The following is a 20,084-nucleotide window of genomic DNA, read 5'->3' as shown; positions in this document are numbered from 1 at the left end:
GGAAGCCAGCGCCAGGTTTTCTTGGCTGCGTTGTCTGCTTCTTGATTCTCTTACGCATGGCTTCGCCGGTGTTTCGCGTCCTAAATCGCTCGTACGGATGTAAAGCCTCGTCAAGTACGTCGTTCTCCTCGTACACACGCATTCGAACCATCAACGTTTTACTCTGACTTATAACTACTGCGGCGATTCGCCTGTGGTCCCACACGACCCTCGAATCGTCTCGAGCATCGTGCACCGCAATCACGGGATCTCCCTGCCAGCCTGTCTTGGTCATAGAGGCGGCCAAGTCCCCGATGTAAGTGCGGTTTCGCTTGAATTCGCCCATGTTGCTTTGGGAGAATATGATTCCTCGAGACTGGATGAGCCTGCGTAAATCGGCTACATGAATAGTGTATTCTCGCATACTCCTGTGATATTGACTACATTTACTTGGAAAAAAAAAATCAGAATTTTTTTCAGTCGTAATTGAACCATGTTTGACCATGAAGATGTTTGGCGTTAAAGTGCCTAGTGGCTCACATTATGAATCCGAATCCTCGTAACGCACGTTCGGTTTCGTATCGGTTTGGCAGAACTTTTTAGGTTGTCCTGACGCTGACTTCGTCAAAATGGACGCCAGCGCCAGGTTCTCTTGGCTGCGTTGTCTGCTTCTTGATTCTCTTACGCATGGCTTCGCCGGCGTTTTGCGTCTTGAATCGCTTGTACGGATGTAAAGCCTCGTCGAGTACGTCGTTCTCCTCGTACGCAAGCATTCGAACCATTGACGTTTCACTCTGACTTATCACTGCTGCGGCGATTTGCCTGTGGTCTAACACGACCCAGGAATCGTCTAAAGCATCGTGCACCGCAATCACGGGATCTCCCTGCCAGCCTGTCTTGGTCATAGAGGCGGCCAAGTCCCCGATGTAAGTGCGGGTTCGCGTGAACTCGCCCATGCTGCTTTGGGAGAATTTGAATTTTCGAGACTGGATGAGCCTGCGTAAATGGGCTACATGTACGGCGTATTCTCGCATACTGCTGTGATTTTTACTATATTGACTTGGAAGAAAAAAAATCAAAATTTTTTTCAGTCGTAATTGATTCATGTTTGACCATGAAGATGTTTGGCGTTAGAGTGCCTAGTGGCTCACATTATGAATCCGAATTCTCGTAACGCACGTTCGGTTTCATATCTGTTTGGCAGAACTTCTCTGGTTGTCCTGACGCTGACTTCGTCATAATGGAAGCCAGCGCCAGGTTTCCTTGGCTGCGTTGTCTGTTTCTCGATTCTCTTACGCATGGCTTCGCCGGCGTTTCGCGTCTTGAATCGCTCGTACGGATGTAAAGCCTCGTCGAGTACGTCGTTCTCCTCGTACACACGCATTCGAACCATCAACGTTTTACTCTGACTTATAACTGCTGCGGCGATTCGCCTGTGGTCCCACACGACCCTCGAATCGTCTCGAGCATTGTGCACCGCAATCACGGGATCTCCCTGCCAGCCTGTCTTGGTCATAGAGGCGGCCAAGTCCCCGATGTAAGTGCGGTTTCGCTTGAATTCGCCCATGTTGCTTTGGGAGAATATGATTCCTCGAGACTGGATGAGCCTGCGTAAATCGGCTACATGAATAGTGTATTCTCGCATACTGCTGTGATATTGACTATTCTGACTTGGAAAAAAAAAATCAAAATTTTTTTCAGTCGTGATTGAACCATGTTTGACCATGAAGATGTTTGGCGTTAGAGTGCCTAGTGGCTCACATTATGAATCCGAATTCTCGTAACGCACGTTCGGTTTCATATCTGTTTGGCAGAACTCCTCTGGTTGTCCTGACGCTGACTTCGTCATAATGGAAGCCAGCGCCAGGTTTCCTTGGCTGCGTTGTCTGCATCTCGATTGTCTTACGCATGGCTTCGCCGGCGTTTCGCGTCTTGAATCGCTCGTACGGATGTGAAGCCTCGTCGAGTACGTCGTTCTCCTCGTACACATGCATTCGAACCATCAACGTTCTACTCTGACTTATAACTGCTGCGGCGATTCGCCTGTGGTCCCACACGACCCTCGAATCGTCTCGTGCATCGTGCACCGCAATCACGGGATCTCCCTGCCAGCCTTTCTTGGTCATAGAGGCGGCCAAGTCCCTGATGTAAGTGCGGTTTCGCGTGAATTCGCCCATGTTGCTTTGGGAGAATATGATTTTTCGAGACTGGATGAGCCTGCGTAAATCGGCTACATGAATAGTGTATTCTCGCATACTGCTGTGATATTGACTATATTTACTTGGAAAAAAAAAATCAAAATTGTTTTCAGTCGTAATTGAACCATGTTTGACCATGAAGATGTTTGGCGTTAGAGTGCCTAGTGGCTCACATTATGAATCCGGATTCTCGTAACGCACGTTCGGTTTCATATCTGTTTGGCAGAACTTCTCTGGTTGTCCTAACGCTGACTTCGTCATAATGGAAGCCAGCGCCAGGTTTCCTTGGCTGCGTTGTCTGCATCTCGATTCTCTTACGCATGGCTTCGCCGGCGTTTCGCGTCTCGAATCGCTCGTACGGATGTAAAGCCTCGTCGAGTACGTCGTTCTCCTCGTACACTCGCATTCGAACCATTAACGTTTCACTCTGACTCATAACTGCTGCGGCGATTCGCCTGTGGTCCAACACGACCCTGTAATCGTCTCGAGCATCGTGCACCGCAATCACGGGATCTCCCTGCCAGCCTGTCTTGGTCATAGAGGCGGCCAAGTCCCCGACGTAAGTGCGGTTTCGCGTAAATTCGCCCATGTTGCTTTGGGAGAATTTGATTTTTTGAGACTGGATGAGCCTGCGTAAATCGGCTACATGTATAGCGTACTCTCGCATACTGCTGTAATATTTACTATATTAACTTGGAAAAAAAAAAATCAAAATTTTTTTCAGTCGTAATTGAACCATGTTTGACCATGAAGATGTTTGGCGTTAGAGTGCCTAGTGGCTCAAATTATGAATCCGAATTCTCGTAACGCACGTTTGGTTTCATATCGGTTTGGCAGAACTTTTCTGGTTGTCCTGAAGCTGACTTCGTCATAATATCAGCCAGCGCCGGGTTTTCTTGGCTGCGTTGTCTGCTTCTTGATTCTCTTACGCATGGCTTCGCCGGCGTTTCGCGTCTTGAATCGCTCGTACGGATGTGAAGCCTCGTCGAGTACGTCGTTCTCCTCGTACGCAAGCATTCGAACCATTGACGTTTCACTCTGACTTTTCACAGCTGCGGCGATTCGCCTGTGGTCCAACACGACCCAGGAATCGTCTCAAGCATCGTGCACCGCAATCACGGGATCTCCCTGCCAGCCTGTCTTGGTCATGGAGGCGGCCAAGTCCCCGATGTAAGTGCGGTTTCGCGTGAATTCGCCCATGTTGCTTTGGGAGAATATGATTCTTCGAGACTGGATGAGCCTGCGTAAATCGGCTACATGAATAGTGTATTCTCGCATACTGCTGTGATATTGACTATATTTACTTGGAAAAAAAAAATCAAAATTGTTTTCAGTCGTAATTGAACCATGTTTGACCATGAAGATGTTTGGCGTTAGAGTGCCTAGTGGCTCACATTATGAATCCGGATTCTCGTAACGCACGTTCGGTTTCATATCTGTTTGGCAGAACTTCACTGGTTGTCCTAACGCTGACTTCGTCATAATGGAAGCCAGCGCCAGGTTTCCTTGGCTGCGTTGTCCGCTTCTTGATTCTCTTACGCATGGCTTCGCCGGCGTTTCGCGTCTTGAATCGCTCGTACGGATGTAAAGCCTCGTCGAGTACGTCGTTCTCCTCGTACACTCGCATTCGAACCATTAACGTTTCACTCTGACTCATAACTGCTGCGGCGATTCGCCTGTGGTCCAACACGACCCTGTAATCGTCTCGAGCATCGTGCACCGCAATCACGGGATCTCCCTGCCAGCCTGTCTTGGTCATAGAGGCGGCCAAGTCCCCGATGTAAGTGCGGTTTCGCGTGAATTCGCCCATGTTGCTTTGGGAGAATTTGATTTTTCGAGACTGGATGAGCCTGCGTAAATCGGCTACATGTATAGCGTATTCTCGCATACTGCTGTAATATTCACTATATTAACTTGGAAAAAAAAAAATCAAAATTTTTTTCAGTCGTATTTGAACCATGTTTGACCATGAAGATGTTTGGCGTTAGAGTGCCTAGTGGCTCAAATTATGAATCCGAATTCTCGTAACGCACGTTTGGTTTCATATCGGTTTGGCAGAACTTTTCTGGTTGTCCTTAAGCTGACTTCGTCATAATATAAGCCAGTGCCAGGTTTTCTTGGCTGCGTTGTCTGCTCCTTGATTCTCTTACGCATGGCTTCGCCGGCGTTTCGCGTCTTGAATCGCTCGTACGGATGTAAAGCCTCGTCGAGTACGTCGTTCTCCTCGTACGCAAGCATTCGAACCATTGACGTTTCACTCTGACTTTTCACTGCTGCGGCGATTCGCCTGTGGTCCAACACGACCCAGGAATCGTCTCAAGCATCGTGCACCGCAATCACGGGATCTCCCTGCCAGCCTGTATTGGTCATAGAGGCGGCCAAGTCCCCGTTGTAAGTGCGGTTTCGCGTGAATTCGCCCATGTTGCTTTGGGAGAATTTGAATTTTCGAGACTGGATGAGCCTGCGTAAATGGGCTACATGTACGGCGTATTCTCGCATACTGCTGTGATTTTTACTATATTGACTTGGAAGAAAAAAAATCAAAATTTTTTTCAGTCGTAATTGATTCATGTTTGACCATGAAGATGTTTGGCGTTAGAGTGCCTAGTGGCTCACATTATGAATCCGAATTCTCATAACGCACGTTCGGTTTCATATCTGTTTGGCAGAACTTCTCTGGTTGTCCTGACGCTGACTTCGTCATAATGGAAGCCAGCGCCAGGTTTCCTTGGCTGCGTTGTCCGCTTCTCGATTCTCTTACGCATGGCTTCGCCGGCGTTTCGCGTCTTGAATCACTCGTACGGATGTAAAGCCTCGTCGAGTACGTCGTTCTCCCCGTACACACGCATACGAACCATCAACGTTTTACTCTGACTTATAACTGCTGCGGCGATTCGCCTGTGGTCCCACACGACCCTCGAATCGTCTCGAGCATCGTGCACCGCAATTACGGGATCTCCCTGCCAGCCTGTCTTGGTCATGGAGGCGGCCAAGTCCCCGATGTAAGTGCGGTTTCGCGTGAATTCGCCCATGTTGCTTTGGGAGAATTTGATTTTTCGAGACTGGATGAGCCTGCGTAAATCGGCTACATGTATAGCGTATTCTCGCATAACGCTGTAATATTTACTATATTCACTTGGAAAAAAAAAAAAAAAATTTCTTTAGTTGTAATTGAACACTGTTTGACCATGAAGATGTTCGGCGTTAGAGTGCCTAGTGGCTCACATTATGAATCCGAATTTTCGTAACGCACGTTCGGTTTCATATCTGTTTGGCAGAACTTCTTTGGTTGTCCTGACGCTGACTTCGTCATAATGGAAGCCAGCGCCAGGTTTCCTTGGCTGCGTTGTCTGCTTCTCGATTCTCTTACGCATGGCATCGCCGGCGTTTTGCGTCTTGAATCGCTTGTACGGATGTAAAGCCTCGTAGAGTAAGGTAAATACCCCAATGATGGACACTTTAAGAAGAAAATTTTGATATTTTAAAAAATACACTTATACCCGTGAAAGTTTCAACCCAAAACGTAGTGAAAATCCGAAGTCCTGTATTTATTTCATTTTTCTGTTCTATTCAATGTAGAGCACTCCAAATGGTTTTGATGTTATTAACAAATAAAAACTCAGAATTTTTCGACCAGTTATGGACAACAAAAATTTAGTTATGGACACCCAGTTATAAACAAGAACCTAATATGGACAGCCAGTAATAAACATTATTGTTATTCTCTACAAGTCCCTAAATAATCACTTTGAAAGGTTTAGAAACTACTCCTTATTAGCCTTTCATGTACTAATATTCATTTATATACTATATGTTATACATATTCATATCTTCCATGTATTAATCAGTTGTTCACTCATGAACTATGTATTACTTTTGGAAGTAAAATATATCATCAGAATTAACAATATTAAATTATCTTTTCCGTCACAAACTGTCATAAACAAAAAAAACTAATATCTCTAGAAAAATATAACAATCAAGAAGTAAAATTAGAGTATTTTTTCATATCCTTTACAGCATAAAAACTTCTCTTGTCAATCAAACTTGGCGGACAAATCTGCTCCACGATATTTATTTGTCGGTACCACATCTTATCGGGTTTATCTGGCCCTTTATAGGTGTTTCCAGTTGAAAAGGTCATCGTGCTTACTTTATACTCATTTTTATTTGTATTTCCAATGACTCCAAGAAAATGTTGTCCTTCATATAAAACTATCACGTAATTTCCCTTTGATAGTTTTTTTCGGGACAAAAGCAATGTACTCAATGGTGCATCGTCCGATTCCGATCCTTCAGTCAAGACACTTTCGTCACTTTTAGCGTAAAGGACTTTATCCTCAGTTTCAGATGATTCAACTCTGCTTTTTCGTTCATTTGAAACTTTTTTCTTCTGCTTAAGTTTTTTAATTGTATTTTCTTCTCGTTGTTTTGCTCGCAATTCCTTCTCTTCTATTTGTTCTCTTTTCTCTTCTTCCTTCTCGGTATTGTATGCTTTCCATGCAGGGCTCGTAATCGTAAATGGAATTTTCTCTTTTAATTTCCGTTTCTGATTTTTTGTTATTTCATTCGTTTCTGGCCAAAATAAGCTTCGTTTAAAAGGCGATGGTATAACATAATTTGAAGTGCCAGGGTTATTAATCTTCATATGTGTTTTGGCACTACGTTTTTGTAAAGAAGTGGTAATGACTTCTGAATTTCCCTGTTTTGCATTTCGCTCATTTGAGGTATTGAGAGTTGAAGTGCTTGGTTCGGAATTGTTCATCTTCTGAAACAAGACCGCAATAGTTTCGTTTGTTTTTGGTAAAGAATTATTAGTGGCTGCTAAGTCTTTCTGGCCTGCATTTGAAGTATCAAGATCTGAAATTTCTTTGGATAAACAATTGTTTTGTAAATAAGTTCCTGGTTTAGAATTGTTCTTATTATGAGACATGACAGTAATAGTCTCGTTTTCTCTTGATGATGAATCATCAATAACTAGTAAGTATTCCCGGCCTGCATTTGAGGTATTGAGATCCGATGTTTTTTTGGCTAAGCAAATATTTTGTGAGGAATTGCTTGGTTCGGAATCGTTCGTTCAATGGGATAAGACACCAATTGATTCATTTTCTTTTTGAGATGCGGTTTCATTGAGATCATCAGTTTCTGATACGTGATTTGATGTTTCAACGGAGTTAGTGGGTGCCGATACTTCACATCTTACATCCTGATCGAGAATTGGCTTACTACTGGCCCAAATCAAATACAGAGATTTATCTTCATTTGGCAGAAGATTTTCCAGCTCGAGGTGACTTTTGTAATAAAGATCTTTGAAAAGCTTCAGTTTGGCACAAGACAAAGTTGCTTCAATCTTGTTCTCTAAAGTTCTCAAAAATTCTCTCTGGCCAGTAGAATCAGTATTCTGCCTATTTTGAAATTTAATTTTACTCATGTCTACTAATTCTGGACTAAATGGGTACAATCCTTCAGCTCGAAATCCATTTTTGATTGTCTCAACAGTAAGTTTTTCGATTGCTGTCTTCAAAACTGGAGCAAATTGCTGTTTTTCAAGAACTTGTCCTAAATTTTGTGTTTTCCAGGTCTCAACCGCTTCTCGCCATGACAACTTCAAAGGCCTGAACACAGCCAAATCCATTGGTTGTAATATGTGTGTAGAATTTGGATTGAGTGCTATGACCTCAATACCATTGTCAGAGCAGAAATTAGACAAGTGCAAAGTCAAATGTGACTTGTGTCAATCCAAGAATAATAAAATAGGCTTTTCAATATTTTTGTTAGTCAGCCAAGGATTGAACACATTCGTCATATATTCGAAGAATGTCCCTGAGCACATCCATCCGCTTTCTGAACGACCAATAGCCCAGTCATCAGGCAAAGTTTCTGAAATTCATGACGGTATCCTTGCATAATTAAAAACAACCTGAGTAGGTGCGAGCTCTCCTGCTGAATTTCCAGTAACCAGAACTGTTAAATTTTCTTTATCATCTCCTGAAGAAGCATATACATTTTTATGACCCTTTTTAGCAAGGACACGTCCTAATTTTGGATTAAAGAAAACGCGCTCTCGTCGGTATTGAAAATCCTTTGAGGGTTTTTCAGTATTTCAATTAGTCCTCTTTCTTTCAAATCAGTTTCAACTTCTGAAAACCATTTCTCAATGTCATTTCGAGTAACATTATCCCTTGCCGTGCATAAATTTTAAGCAGTACGTTCAGCAATCGTAGGGTGTCGTTTCATAAAAGAGGAATACCATTTTTTGCCTGGTCTATTATTAGTAAAAGGAGTCTCCTGCTTTTTGTCGACTATTATACGTTGAACACTATCTAATAATTCCTCTTTGGTTATTGGAATATGTTTATTTGACATATCTATTATCCAATCTTCTAGAATGTTTTTTTCTTCCTTCGACAAAATGGTACTGGGTCCCATTAGACACTCTACGGGACTTTTCGCTGTGATTTTATTATGCGATGTTATTCTAGGCACGTTAAATTTGTTGGCTGCGTCAGATATTTTCGCGCCTTTTCTAACAGCTTTGATAGTCCAGCCCATTTGTCGAGGTGTATAATTTTTTTTGGGCGCCATTTCTAAAATAAAAGGAAAATTTCTGTATTACTTATTTTACTTCCATGTCCATAACTTAATTTCTATGCAATACCCCAATAATGGACACAGGCGTCCATTACTGGCAGGCATAAATATTTTTATAATTCTGAACTAGCTTTCAATAAAGAATTTAAAAAGGAGTAAAATTAATTAAAAATCTCAGTGAACAATAAAAAACACAAGTTTGGACATTTGTTCATTATTGCAACTATTCAACTTCAGAGCACCAGTAATGAACATTGACAAAATAACGTGGAACATAACCTCTTAAGAGTAAAAGCACAGTACGTCTTTATCTTGATTTCATAGTCAATCCGAACAACAAAATAGATTTTGTTTCAAATGAAGCAACAATAAATTAACAAGTAAACTTTCTACCTACCTCACTAACCATTTCCGTAACAAAAGCCACTAATATATATTTTCAATACCACGAGCACCAATTTACCTCATGTCATTTTGTGTTACAAAAACGGAAGTGAATGAAACGTCGAAATTTGGCAGCTCGACGACTTTTGTCTATGGTAAAGTGTTGCCAGTATAATAAAATTAATTCCCGCCCTTATTCTAGCAGATTTGTTTTTTTTTTCGTCCATTATTGGTTCCTTGTCCATCACCGGTGCGTCCACCTTGTGTCGTTTTTCTCATACACATCTATTCGAACCAACAACGTTTCACTCTTACTTTTCGCTGCGGCGGCGATTCGCCTGTGGTACAACAAATTTCATGTTAGTGCGGTTCGCAACAAAGAAAATCTAATCGGAAGCGTAGAAACCAGGAACGTAGATCACATCCTGTGACACAAGTTGAAAATCAACCTTCTCAAAATGCGCCTTAACGTCACAATTAGCTTCAAGGACAATCATGTTTTAGAGTAATGTCAGAAAATTATTACGAGGATATTGACTTATCGGATTCAAGATTGTGTCCCTTATTCCATCAAAATAAATTAATATCTAATTTTTAACGAAGTTTATGAAGATTTTTTTCCAAATAATGTAATCCAATACAATATCTTGTCCATAGTCCTCCGAACATCACCTTGTAAGAAGGATATTTGGAAAGAGTCCCTTTGTTGTAGGAACCATTATAAAATTCTTGGTTTTCAATTCGTGCTACTGAATAACTTCTGCGTTTCAGGTTCCGTTTCCAATCTCAAACTGAGATTTTTTTTGCTCCAGACAATGCTAACATGAAATGCAGAAATAATTGCGGTACATGGAGATTCACAAGCTTCCAGTCTTAGCGTAGGACCCTATAAAGAGTGTAAAATTAAATTTGGTTTTAAGTTATCGTGCAACTAGCTAGCCTGACGACACCGTCAACTAAGATTAAATTTAAAGACATTTTTAACCGAAGTTATTTAACAATTCTGGATTTAGATTGATTCAGTTTGCTTGGAAAAATTCAACCCTAGAATCTAATTGAGGACTTGAAAAACTATTTATCTGAATTTAATGCCAAAGAGAGTAAAAGTAAGCTTCAAAATAAGATACCAAATTAAATGGTATAAAGTTTGAAAAACAATGCTTGTCAATAATAATGCTTGAATTACAATGGTGCACAGAATGATTCCTTGGTAGAATGAATTGGCAGCAACGGTTAAGTAACAAATTTATCGCTATTGGCTCGATCAAAGTAAAATGATGGGATATTCAGCCATTATCATCTGTAGTATATCCCGCTCTCCAATTTTGCCTCAACTGATGTTAAGAAGGTGGCGATGGCCTGATGAAATTCACTCTGGCACCTGATGTCTGGCGGAACAACCAGGTTCGATGGTTATAATGATTGCACCGCTCGAGAAACCAGGATCCTTGCCACCTAAACGTTTTGACCATCAGGTAAGGCATAATATACCTCGTGTTAATCAAAGTTTAAACTTTGAGCCTGCTAAAAAAAAACTAATTTTATCATTGAATCCATGTTAAAATATTGTAATAGTCAAAGATCACGTAATTAGAAATGTACCTACATGCTTCCATGCCTGACAAATTTAGTCCCGCTTTGACAATGAATTATTTCGTACCTGAAAATATTAGAAGCTATTATTATCAGACAGGATCTTTTGGTGTTTTTTGATACAACTAATTTCCAATAAAATGCACAAAACATAAATCGGTTATGAGACGCATTTTTAATTTTATGTAAATAAAGAATCTGTTCACAATAAACTTTGTTTTTACTTACCTACCTCTGTTTGTCCAGACTCCCACTTGTTAATGACATTTCACATTGAATTTCAGATTTCTTCTTTCAATAAATAACACCCAATTTCTGTATCATTTGATATTTGCTTTTCCGTTAAATTCTTTATTGCGTAGGTTGGATATCTTCCGATATCGACCGCGGTATTGCTGAACGATACTGTTCTTCTTAAACAATTCACGTTACGTAAAAGTAAACAACAGCATAACCTCAATCCACGGCTTTACGCGCGAGAGATTTACAGCTTTAGTTTCATTTTGTGTACGTTGGCGCTCTGCTCAGCAAACGAAAACATCGCCGCAGAGCGATTTCACCGATCAATGAGATTGAATTATTTGGCGCATGCGCATTGTATGTATACTTTCAAGAGATTGTCTCGGTATATGCTCGATAGGCGTAAGAGTTGTTGGCTGGTGAGACTAGTTTTTGATTGAAGAATACATCGACTTGATTGAACATCGAGTGAAGCACATTGTTTACCGGAGTGGCATGCGGAGTAGCAGCGTTGCCTTCGCCTGCCGGTGGGGTAGGAGCAGACGGTTGTAGCCTCACTCGTACGCTGAGCATAGTGTGTGTCAAGTCGATGTACCCATCACCGTTTCCAGGAACAACAAATTACATCGGGGAATCGTCGGTTAGAGATGATACGGGCTTGTAGTGTACCCATTGACCAGCCTCAATAGACGTCTGCGTTGGTGGTAGAGAAAACAAATCCAGTTCGGACTTCATACACTCACCCGAGTGCACGTGCAGGAAGGCCATTGTTGATGTTTAGGTTAAAGACGAGCGGCGCGTGGGCTCACCGGGGTCCGCATATGTCTGTAAGGTCCCGTTTTTACAACACTTTTTCCGCTTAGCTTTCTTGGCGGTTCCGGCACGCTTGGGTATCTTGGCCGATGTTTTCTTTTTCGACCTTCGTCTAATTTTTCTCGTAGTACCAGCTGCTCGGTGCGCGCTGACAAGTCTGTTGACGCGGGCAATGTTTGACTGACGCGCTAATCCGCCGGCTCGGCTTTTATAACCGCTGCCCTTCATGAGTTTGTCAATTTTTTCTTCAGCAGCTCTTTTCAATTTGTGTCCTGATTCTACGAGACAACTCTTGACTGCCTGTTTGAACGAAGTGTCGTTTCTTACGTCCGTCATGACGTTCATCCCTGCACGTAGTGCTTCTCTTCCGACCGCGCGAGCACCACTGGACAGCAGAGGTAGTGTTCGACGAAACAGGCCTCCCAAGAAGCTGCCGGTTCCGTGCCCGCGTTGATGCGGTACTCCTCGGTAAACCGTCTCTATGCCTTTACCGCCGAGCTGACTTTCGTAATGTTGCATATAATGAGCCATGTCGTACCTGGTATATTTTCCCTCTCTCTCTCTTTTGCTGAGCGACTCCTGTGATTCCAGTCAATTACTGAACACGTCTAAAATGCAGCGTTACCGTCACAGTCCCGCTCGCGAATGGCGCTGGGCTGCCGAATTGATCTCTTATATCGATTTCGATGGTATGAAAGTTTATGAGTATCAGTGGTATAAAGTACAGTCGTGATAGTGTTTTCATCTCTGATTAGCCCCGTAAGATGTTGTCTTTGCCGCATATTTAAATGACTCGTGACAACGGGGCGTAAACATCTCTAACGATACGTGGCTCCACCAGATCGCAATAAATAAACATCTGGCAGCCGGGGATCCTTGATGATTTGTTGTTTCCGGATACCTTGCAATCTGATACCTCAACTGCACTTTTCCCAGTAGTATTGTAATACGTGACAGGTATCGTTTCATTTTCCACTGGCGCATACCCCTGAGGGTGTTTAAACGTGAGTGGATAATGAATTTCGGCCAGCCCGACTTCCCAGTCTCCCGTGAGTTGAATCTGACGCGGTAACTGGGTAATGTAACAGCACGTCCGATTCTCCGGAAAAAACTGCATCGAGCTGTTGCTCGGTAAAATTAGGTAAAACTGATCCCGGGACATTTTGATTTTCTTTGATGCACGGGTCGAACGGTGAACACTCAACGACTGCGAGACATGCTGCAATGGCACGCTATTTTATCATCTCCGTGTTTCTCCCTCCACGCGCTGAAGTTCAGGATCGTAGAACAAGCCGTCGATTACTTCGCCGTTGAGATCTTCCAAGACGTACACTATCGGTGAACGTGCAAGTACTCGTTGGATCTTGAATGATTCTTCGCTCCAGTTTGCCGCGTAGCCTTTTTTAAATGTTCCCTTCGTTTTACTAATTCGTACAAAATCAATCTTGTGGAATCTCCGTTTGCCATTTGGACGCGGAGGATAACGCTTTTGCATGTGGGCGCGTGCTGCAGCAGCATTGTGAAGCGTCACTTCTGACGGCGCCATGCCGAAGCTCGAGTGAACTGTATTGTTGTAGGCTTGCACGATTTGTGGCAAAACATCGAAGTAGCGTCACGTCTTTTTATGCGTGAAGTAACGCCACAGGCGTTCTTTGAGTGTACGGTTTAATCGCTCCACAATAGCTGCTTTTACGTCAGGATTACGAGTAACACGATATCGTATTTCAATGTCGCAAAGTATCTTCTGAATTGCGCTCTCGATAAATTCTTCACGTTTGTCCGTTTGCAGTAGGTCGGGTCTGCGCGGCGTAGTGCGTAACACTTGCTCGAAACCTTCAACAACGGTTGCGGCTGTCTTTCGTTTCAGCGGGACCACCGATGCGTACTTGCTCAATACGTCGATGACCACCAGGAAATAGCGAAAACCGTTATTGCGGCCCTTCATGGAACTCAGGTCAGCCAGGTCAGCTTTCTATACGTCGTCTATGTTGAAAACGCTGTACCTTGCTCTCGGAAATTTCCTGTGCACAGGCTTGTGTAACGTGTAGGCATCCTGAGGTGCCAGCCATTTTCACAACGAATCGCGAGAGTTGTTTTCGCATGCAACGTCTTCCAGAATTCGTGCTCCCGCGTAACCGGTAGTATGCGAGGGATCGTGATACGTTTTTTCAAGAAGAGTCGTCATTTTTTTTCAGCCGAAGTGTTTTTCAACTGGATTTTGTCCCGGTGACGCGTTTGTATAGAGCGTATCCTACGTCGTGGGATCGGCTGGTTACGGATGTAATGCTTGCGCTGCTTCGTCGCTTTGTCGGGGAACTACTGGTTCACGTCAATAGTTGTTGGGATCTGATCATTGGTAGACTTGTAGCGTCGAATGTGCGTAAGTCTTTCCAAAGCGTATCGTTTCCCACGTATTCTCGGGGTACGTTGATCGTCTGAAGAAACCGTGCAAACTGACCAGCCCCTGCAGGAGTAAAAGTTTTCCTAGTTCGCATAGTATGATTGACCAGGTCGACGATGTTTGCGCCAGGAACTGTAACGCCGTCCAACGCGACCGTTCCTGTGGCATCCCGCGAAAGTCGTTCCGGTACGCTGCCAAGTTTGCGCATCAGCAGTTCAGCCGTTGCACGATGCTTCTTTGATACTGCTGACACGACTTTCTTTGCGTGCGCTTGAACGTTACCAGGACTCGCAGCTATGGCGGGAGATATCATTGATTCTTCAGCTGTGTTTCCGTCTTCTTCTTTCTCCTGGTCCTCTTTCTCTTTCTTCTTTTCCTCGCAAACGTCCAATTTTACGGGTTGGCGTTCGTCGTTAGCAAAAAACAAATACCATTGAAGTACCTGCTGATAGAGTTTCCATTTTTCTGCATTGTCTTTCGACGGTTGGTTCAAGACGTCCTTTATCTCGTTGTCTAGTCTTGAAGCGGGATCGGTGCGTGTGGCAGTTGTATTTCCAGGTGAAAGCGTAGCGGCTATACCCTCGCTAACGCGTTGTTGAAATCTCTCCATACTCTGTATAGAAATTAAAACCATCTTCTTTATACGTTCCACTTTGCTACTTGGAGAAGAGGCCGAAAGATAAAGTCCGGAGTAACGAAGTGAGCAAAAGGTTGAGAACTCCGTTCCCGCGTTGAACAAGGAAACGTTTTTTGGACTTCCAGGTGCCCTGGTTGCAGGCTAATCGTCGTGATGTCTGTTTATGATGTGCCAGACGAGTTTTCTGAGTTCTGGACAGTGCTACGTTACCCTCCGGGGCATTCAATGCACACTCACAAATGACCTTTAACAGCGAATTGTCGGCCGTGCGTAGCAATGTCGATCTCCGCGACGGGTTCAATTCCTGCAAAGCGTGCAGCGTTACTTCGTTTGCTTTGGTGAAATCAGCATGAGCTCTGCAACCGGACGCGGTACGGCGAATTCGAGGCATCACAGCTGAACGGCTGGAATCCGGAGCGCATTGGTGACTTTTATATCCTTTCGCGGAACGTAGACATAGTGATTATCGTCCAAAGGGAAGATGTTTGATCGGAAACGGAAATTCTCCGGAGTGCATTGCTACAGATCAGAAAGCAGATATCCGTATGGCGCTGCGGTAGCGTCGTGATAGGCCTTTTGAAGAAACCTCGAATCTTAGGGATACACCTGTCTGGCAAAGTGTTGAATCTGGGCACGATCCCGTGGGTTTTTGAAGAAGACTATGTAGTTTGCGTTGAGGGAAATATCTCCTTGACCGTGGCCCTTGTGAAAGAGATTTGGTGTTATGTAGAAAACGCTGAGGTTCTTATGATGACAGACCTTGGTAAAAAGATCAACGACGACATTGTTTGAAGCCTCTCGCATCAGATCGTCGATTACCAAAAGTTTCGGTTTTTTGTCACCCTCGTAATCGGCGTGTTGCGGTCACCCCTCGCGGTACTTTATATTCTTGTCCCCGTCGTACAACGGCTGCCATTCGTCAAAGTACCATATCACACGACTAAATCTTGTGTCGCACACTGATGTTTCATGACGCAGAAAGTTCTTGACGAAATTTTACTTACCGCATCCTGATGGCCCGGCTGAAATGGCCACAAACAGATGTTTCCAACGTGTGTCCGTCATCGAACAAGAAGGAGAAGAAGAAGAAGAAGAAGAAGAAGAATCCAGGGATGATGCGGGATCAATAAAAAATTGGAACAATTGTAAACACGTTCTTTTACTACGCTAGCTTGCTCGCGGCTGCGGCGGCGGCACTCCCTTCGTGCGCTGACCATGAGCTTATTCAAGCGCACGCGGAAGCGTAACCGCGCAGGTACGAGCTCATCGGCGCGGTCGCGGTCGAGCTTATTGTGCGTGAGGCGCGTACGCCATGAGCTTATTCGTACGCGTGCGCGCAGTGATATCAGCTTGAAAACAGCGCGCCCCGCCGCGGTTTACGAGATGAATTTTTACGAGCAATGCGAGATTTTTTCACAATTTTTCATGCGTAGGGTTTGAGCGTGGTACTAACCTTCATACAGTTTGGTGGGACACATACAAGAGATCATCTAATGGGTTAGCCTGGCGTCTCGCCGGTTGGAATAACAGACGGTTGGGGTAAGAATCCCTTCAGTGTCATCTGTCTGTCCGTCTATTTGTTTGTCTGTCTATCTATCTGTCGCTCGAACGCGCGCGTGGCTTGCCGTCCGGGTGTCTGTACTACCGCAGGGTGAGAAGACGGAGGCTGTGGTGTGCAACTGCTCGGAGTCCGGGTTCTTCGTCATCATCCACTGCGATAACCGTAGGGCAGCGTATCAGAACTCGTGACGCAACAACGCCTTTCCACGTACACCGGTTTACATGTTTTGTGCTCGGAGCGCGTCACGACTGCGTGCAGTTCCGTTCGACGAATGGCGCGATACTCCAAGGGAATGGGTGCAGTGGCTTCTACTACCATCCGCTTGATGGCCTCGAGGTTGATTTTCGAGCTCGTTGTGTGATTCAGTGATATGCCGTTTACCTTCCAAATTTCCACCTCTTCAAGATTCGGACGTTTAATGATGAAAGCATAGAATTTTGGCCCTCCCGAGACAAAAGCGCGTATAAAACTCCCACGGCCGTAAGACGCCAACTTGTCCGTCAGGTCGCCAAGAAAGTTGCCCGTGGGAGGTTCATTACTCGTTTGGCCTTCGGAGGTTTCGGGTATAAAGTACTGAATCGGTGTCGTAATGGAGCACGCGCCGATCGAGCTTCTCAAGGATCGAGAAGAGCTTCAGCCGAGCCTGGGCAGTGGTGTACGAGGCAATCACGAGATTTGCCAGCGCTCACGGTTCAACGCTGTGTTGTGCGTGTGACCAACGCACGTACAACACTTCGTCGTTCACGGGCAGCAAACCGGACACCTTGAATTCAGGGTTGGTCAGAATCTCGAGCAGCTGCTGACGCGTCTTTATAACCTCTGTTTTTACCAGATTCTCGCGTTGCCCGAACTTGCCCCAAAACGAATTTAAGCATAATTTGGAAATTGATCGCATGCCGGGATTCTCGGCAATACGGTCGCAATCTAGCCGTATACCCTCGACCCGCTCGTACTCATCAAGGTAGCGCATTCGAGCCGGCTCGTCCTCGCATTCAGCAGGCCAGCCGCTCGCCTCTTGCTTAATCTTGAGGAAGGTGTCGATATAGCCGGCGAAATGCCCACCTTGACGAGTAGTCCGGTCAAACGATGTCACCGTATACGACCAGATATCGCGTATGCTCCTGATCTTGTATCCCATTTCCACGGCTTTTTTTAATTCGATCGACACCCACGTGCCCTCGAATTCTCGCGCAGCCTCGTCATCATGTCTACACTAGTCCTGGTTCAAACTCTCACAACATGGGCGGCACAAGGACATGAGATTGTCATGCATGCGCACCGGCAAAACAGGGTGATAAAGATTGCGAAGCGGTAAAACTTGGCATTTGATGAGCCCCTCAACTCGCGTGATGTCGCAACCGCTTGACCCTGCCAAGAGCTCACACTCCTCTTCAACGTAGACCGTCGGGTCTCCAACAGGGAACCTTCCATTCTCACAGATAAACGGATACAACAAGCAAACATCGACGTATCGTATTTCCTCGTACGCGTCGCCCGTTGCATCTGTTTTCACCTCGTAGTATCGGGAAGCGTTCCCCGTTCGACTACTGAGGAACGCATTACGCGGATGGAGAGCTTCGCTCGTGGCAGTGCCAGCGGTCAGCGGGTGTGTTGCCACGTACTCCCTCATCTCCTTGTTCTCCCTCAAGCTCCGATCAAACACGCATTCCCACTGTTCCGTCACGTGGTAACCCAATTCGCGCATACGGCTGATCTTTGCACGAGTTTCCTCGTAACGCCTATCCAACGTCTCGCCGTTGACGCTACATCTATCGCTGTTGATTAGTAAACATTTACGACAGCCGTGCCAGAAACAACCGTAAAACTCGTAGACGTATCGCGTACCGTCGCCCGCGACATGGTATCCGTCCACCTTGCGACCCGTCTCCGGAATCCGAAACTCACGTCCATTTCCGGCATGCCTGATGTCAATACCCAACTCGCGCTCTTTCACGACCAACCACTCCGGAGCCTTACGAGACTGGGCATCGGCAAGACGACAGCCGCCCAGTGGCAGGATACCTATTCGCTCCGGTTGTAAAAAATTTTTACGGAACAGCACCGAACAAGCCGAGGCAATTGTCGTGCTATCGGTAAAAGGACACACTCTGCCGCACTCCAGAAATATGTCCCTGAATGCTACGCACCCACGTCGCAGAATATCCACGTCCGACCGATAGTACGACAACAATTCCGCGTCAAAGTCGAACAGATGGTCGTTCGCTACAGCCTCGTTGTAAAATGAGTAAAACTCTGGTCGCGCATCGCTACTCACGGTATCCGGTGAGTAAAATTTCGCTGTGGTGAGCGGTCCCACGTAACCCACGTTTTCACGGGTATTGAAAAGGTCGGGGAATACACCTTTCACGGAAGTAGTCGGTAGTCCAAAAGCCTTCGGTAGCGCCGATAATGCCATAGGCATATATGCTAAGGAATCCAGAAATCGGGTGTGACCCGTTTCGAGCATAATGATCTTACTACCGCTTAGGATGACCTGCGGCGGATTTCCAATCCGCTCAACCATATGTCGCAGTATGAATTGTGCGTCAAAATCTTTTGTATTGTGCCCAATGCATACGATGCGGGCAAAGTCCTGAACGGACCGAGTAGCAAAGTCTACTAACTCCTTCACCGGTTCCCTCCTGAAAACGAACTCACGTACGAGCCCGCAAGCGAAACAGCCGTTCGATATATCGGGATCGTGGATACATTGCGTACACACTTGTTGCGCTACGCACAAGTTCGGCACATGTATGTTTGTCGTCGCGTCACCGTCTACCGTCTCGCATTGCTGCGTTTCGAAAGCATCAAAAATGAAGATGTAACGTTTCGGTCTTGTCGCGTCTTTCAGTGGCGTCATGAAGCAGTAGTGATTGTACGGTCTGTTACAACCTAAGTGAACCTAGCACTCGACTTAGAAAAACCAAACTATTTCTTGTCGATTCTTGTAAGTTTTTGTGGATAGTTGTTTGTAGTAACAATGATTCCGTTTGTAGGAGTGCCAAAAAAAAAAAAATCTTAGGGGTTGAAAAAATATCAGCACCCCATTTCGAAAAAAATCGAATTTATCGAGAGATTTCCGTACAGAATCGTTTCAAGTTGATTGTGGTAAGGATATTTTTGTTTGTAGTAAAAAGGAAAGGAAGATACGTTGTTTTTGAAGTTATACTTCTTTAGGCGCGTTATGAAAAACTGATGAGAGCGAAATTTCAGGATGCGCGCGCATCACTGTAACACAAAACTGTAACACAAAATTAATAGGATGAAGTTGCCCACTCAACCGAATTCATGCGCGCGCATCACTGTAACCCAAAATTAACAGGATGAAGTTGCCCACTCAACCGAATTCATTAAGTCTCGAAAGAAAGCTAAATATTTATCCACATGGTTTTAGTTTTTAAGTCACAACACGTGTTTTATTTTCATACAAGTGCGAATTATATATGTGGCAATAAAATATATTCAGTAGTGATTTAAATTGAATATTTGGATTAATATTATTTACTATTTGTGAATATTAGTGAAAAAATTGTGCTAAAATACTTCTTCAAGTGCTCCAATATAATTGAGGTTAGTTATCCGTATGTATTATTTATTGATATAAATTAAAATATCATTATTTAATATAATTAATACTAAATATTATTAAATTATCAATGTTGAATATTTATTATTGGTTTTTTAATA

At 44.3% G+C, this 20,084-nt stretch overlaps 1 protein-coding gene across 1 annotated transcript; it reads right to left on the bottom strand.

The window, feature by feature from the left end:
- Nucleotides 1-17,610: 17,610 nt before the first annotated feature.
- Nucleotides 17,611-19,257, bottom strand: LOC124297726 (uncharacterized). Its single transcript, XM_046749034.1, has one exon. It carries the CDS (start codon nt 19,255-19,257, stop codon nt 17,611-17,613), a length of 1,647 nt encoding a protein of 548 aa, XP_046604990.1.
- Between the last annotated feature and the right edge of the window lie 827 nt (nt 19,258-20,084).

The sequence above is a fragment of the Neodiprion virginianus genome, chromosome 2, assembly GCF_021901495.1.
Source record: "Neodiprion virginianus isolate iyNeoVirg1 chromosome 2, iyNeoVirg1.1, whole genome shotgun sequence".
Lineage (NCBI taxonomy): Eukaryota > Metazoa > Arthropoda > Insecta > Hymenoptera > Diprionidae > Neodiprion > Neodiprion virginianus.
The sequence above is the reverse complement of the archived record's forward strand: the minus strand, read 5'-3'. Positions and strand labels throughout refer to the sequence as shown.

Excerpts from the sequence above, each read along its gene's own strand:
- LOC124297726 (XM_046749034.1), bottom strand. The coding sequence starts at position 19,257 with ATGACGCCACTGAAAGACGCGACAAGACCGAAACGTTACATCTTCATT.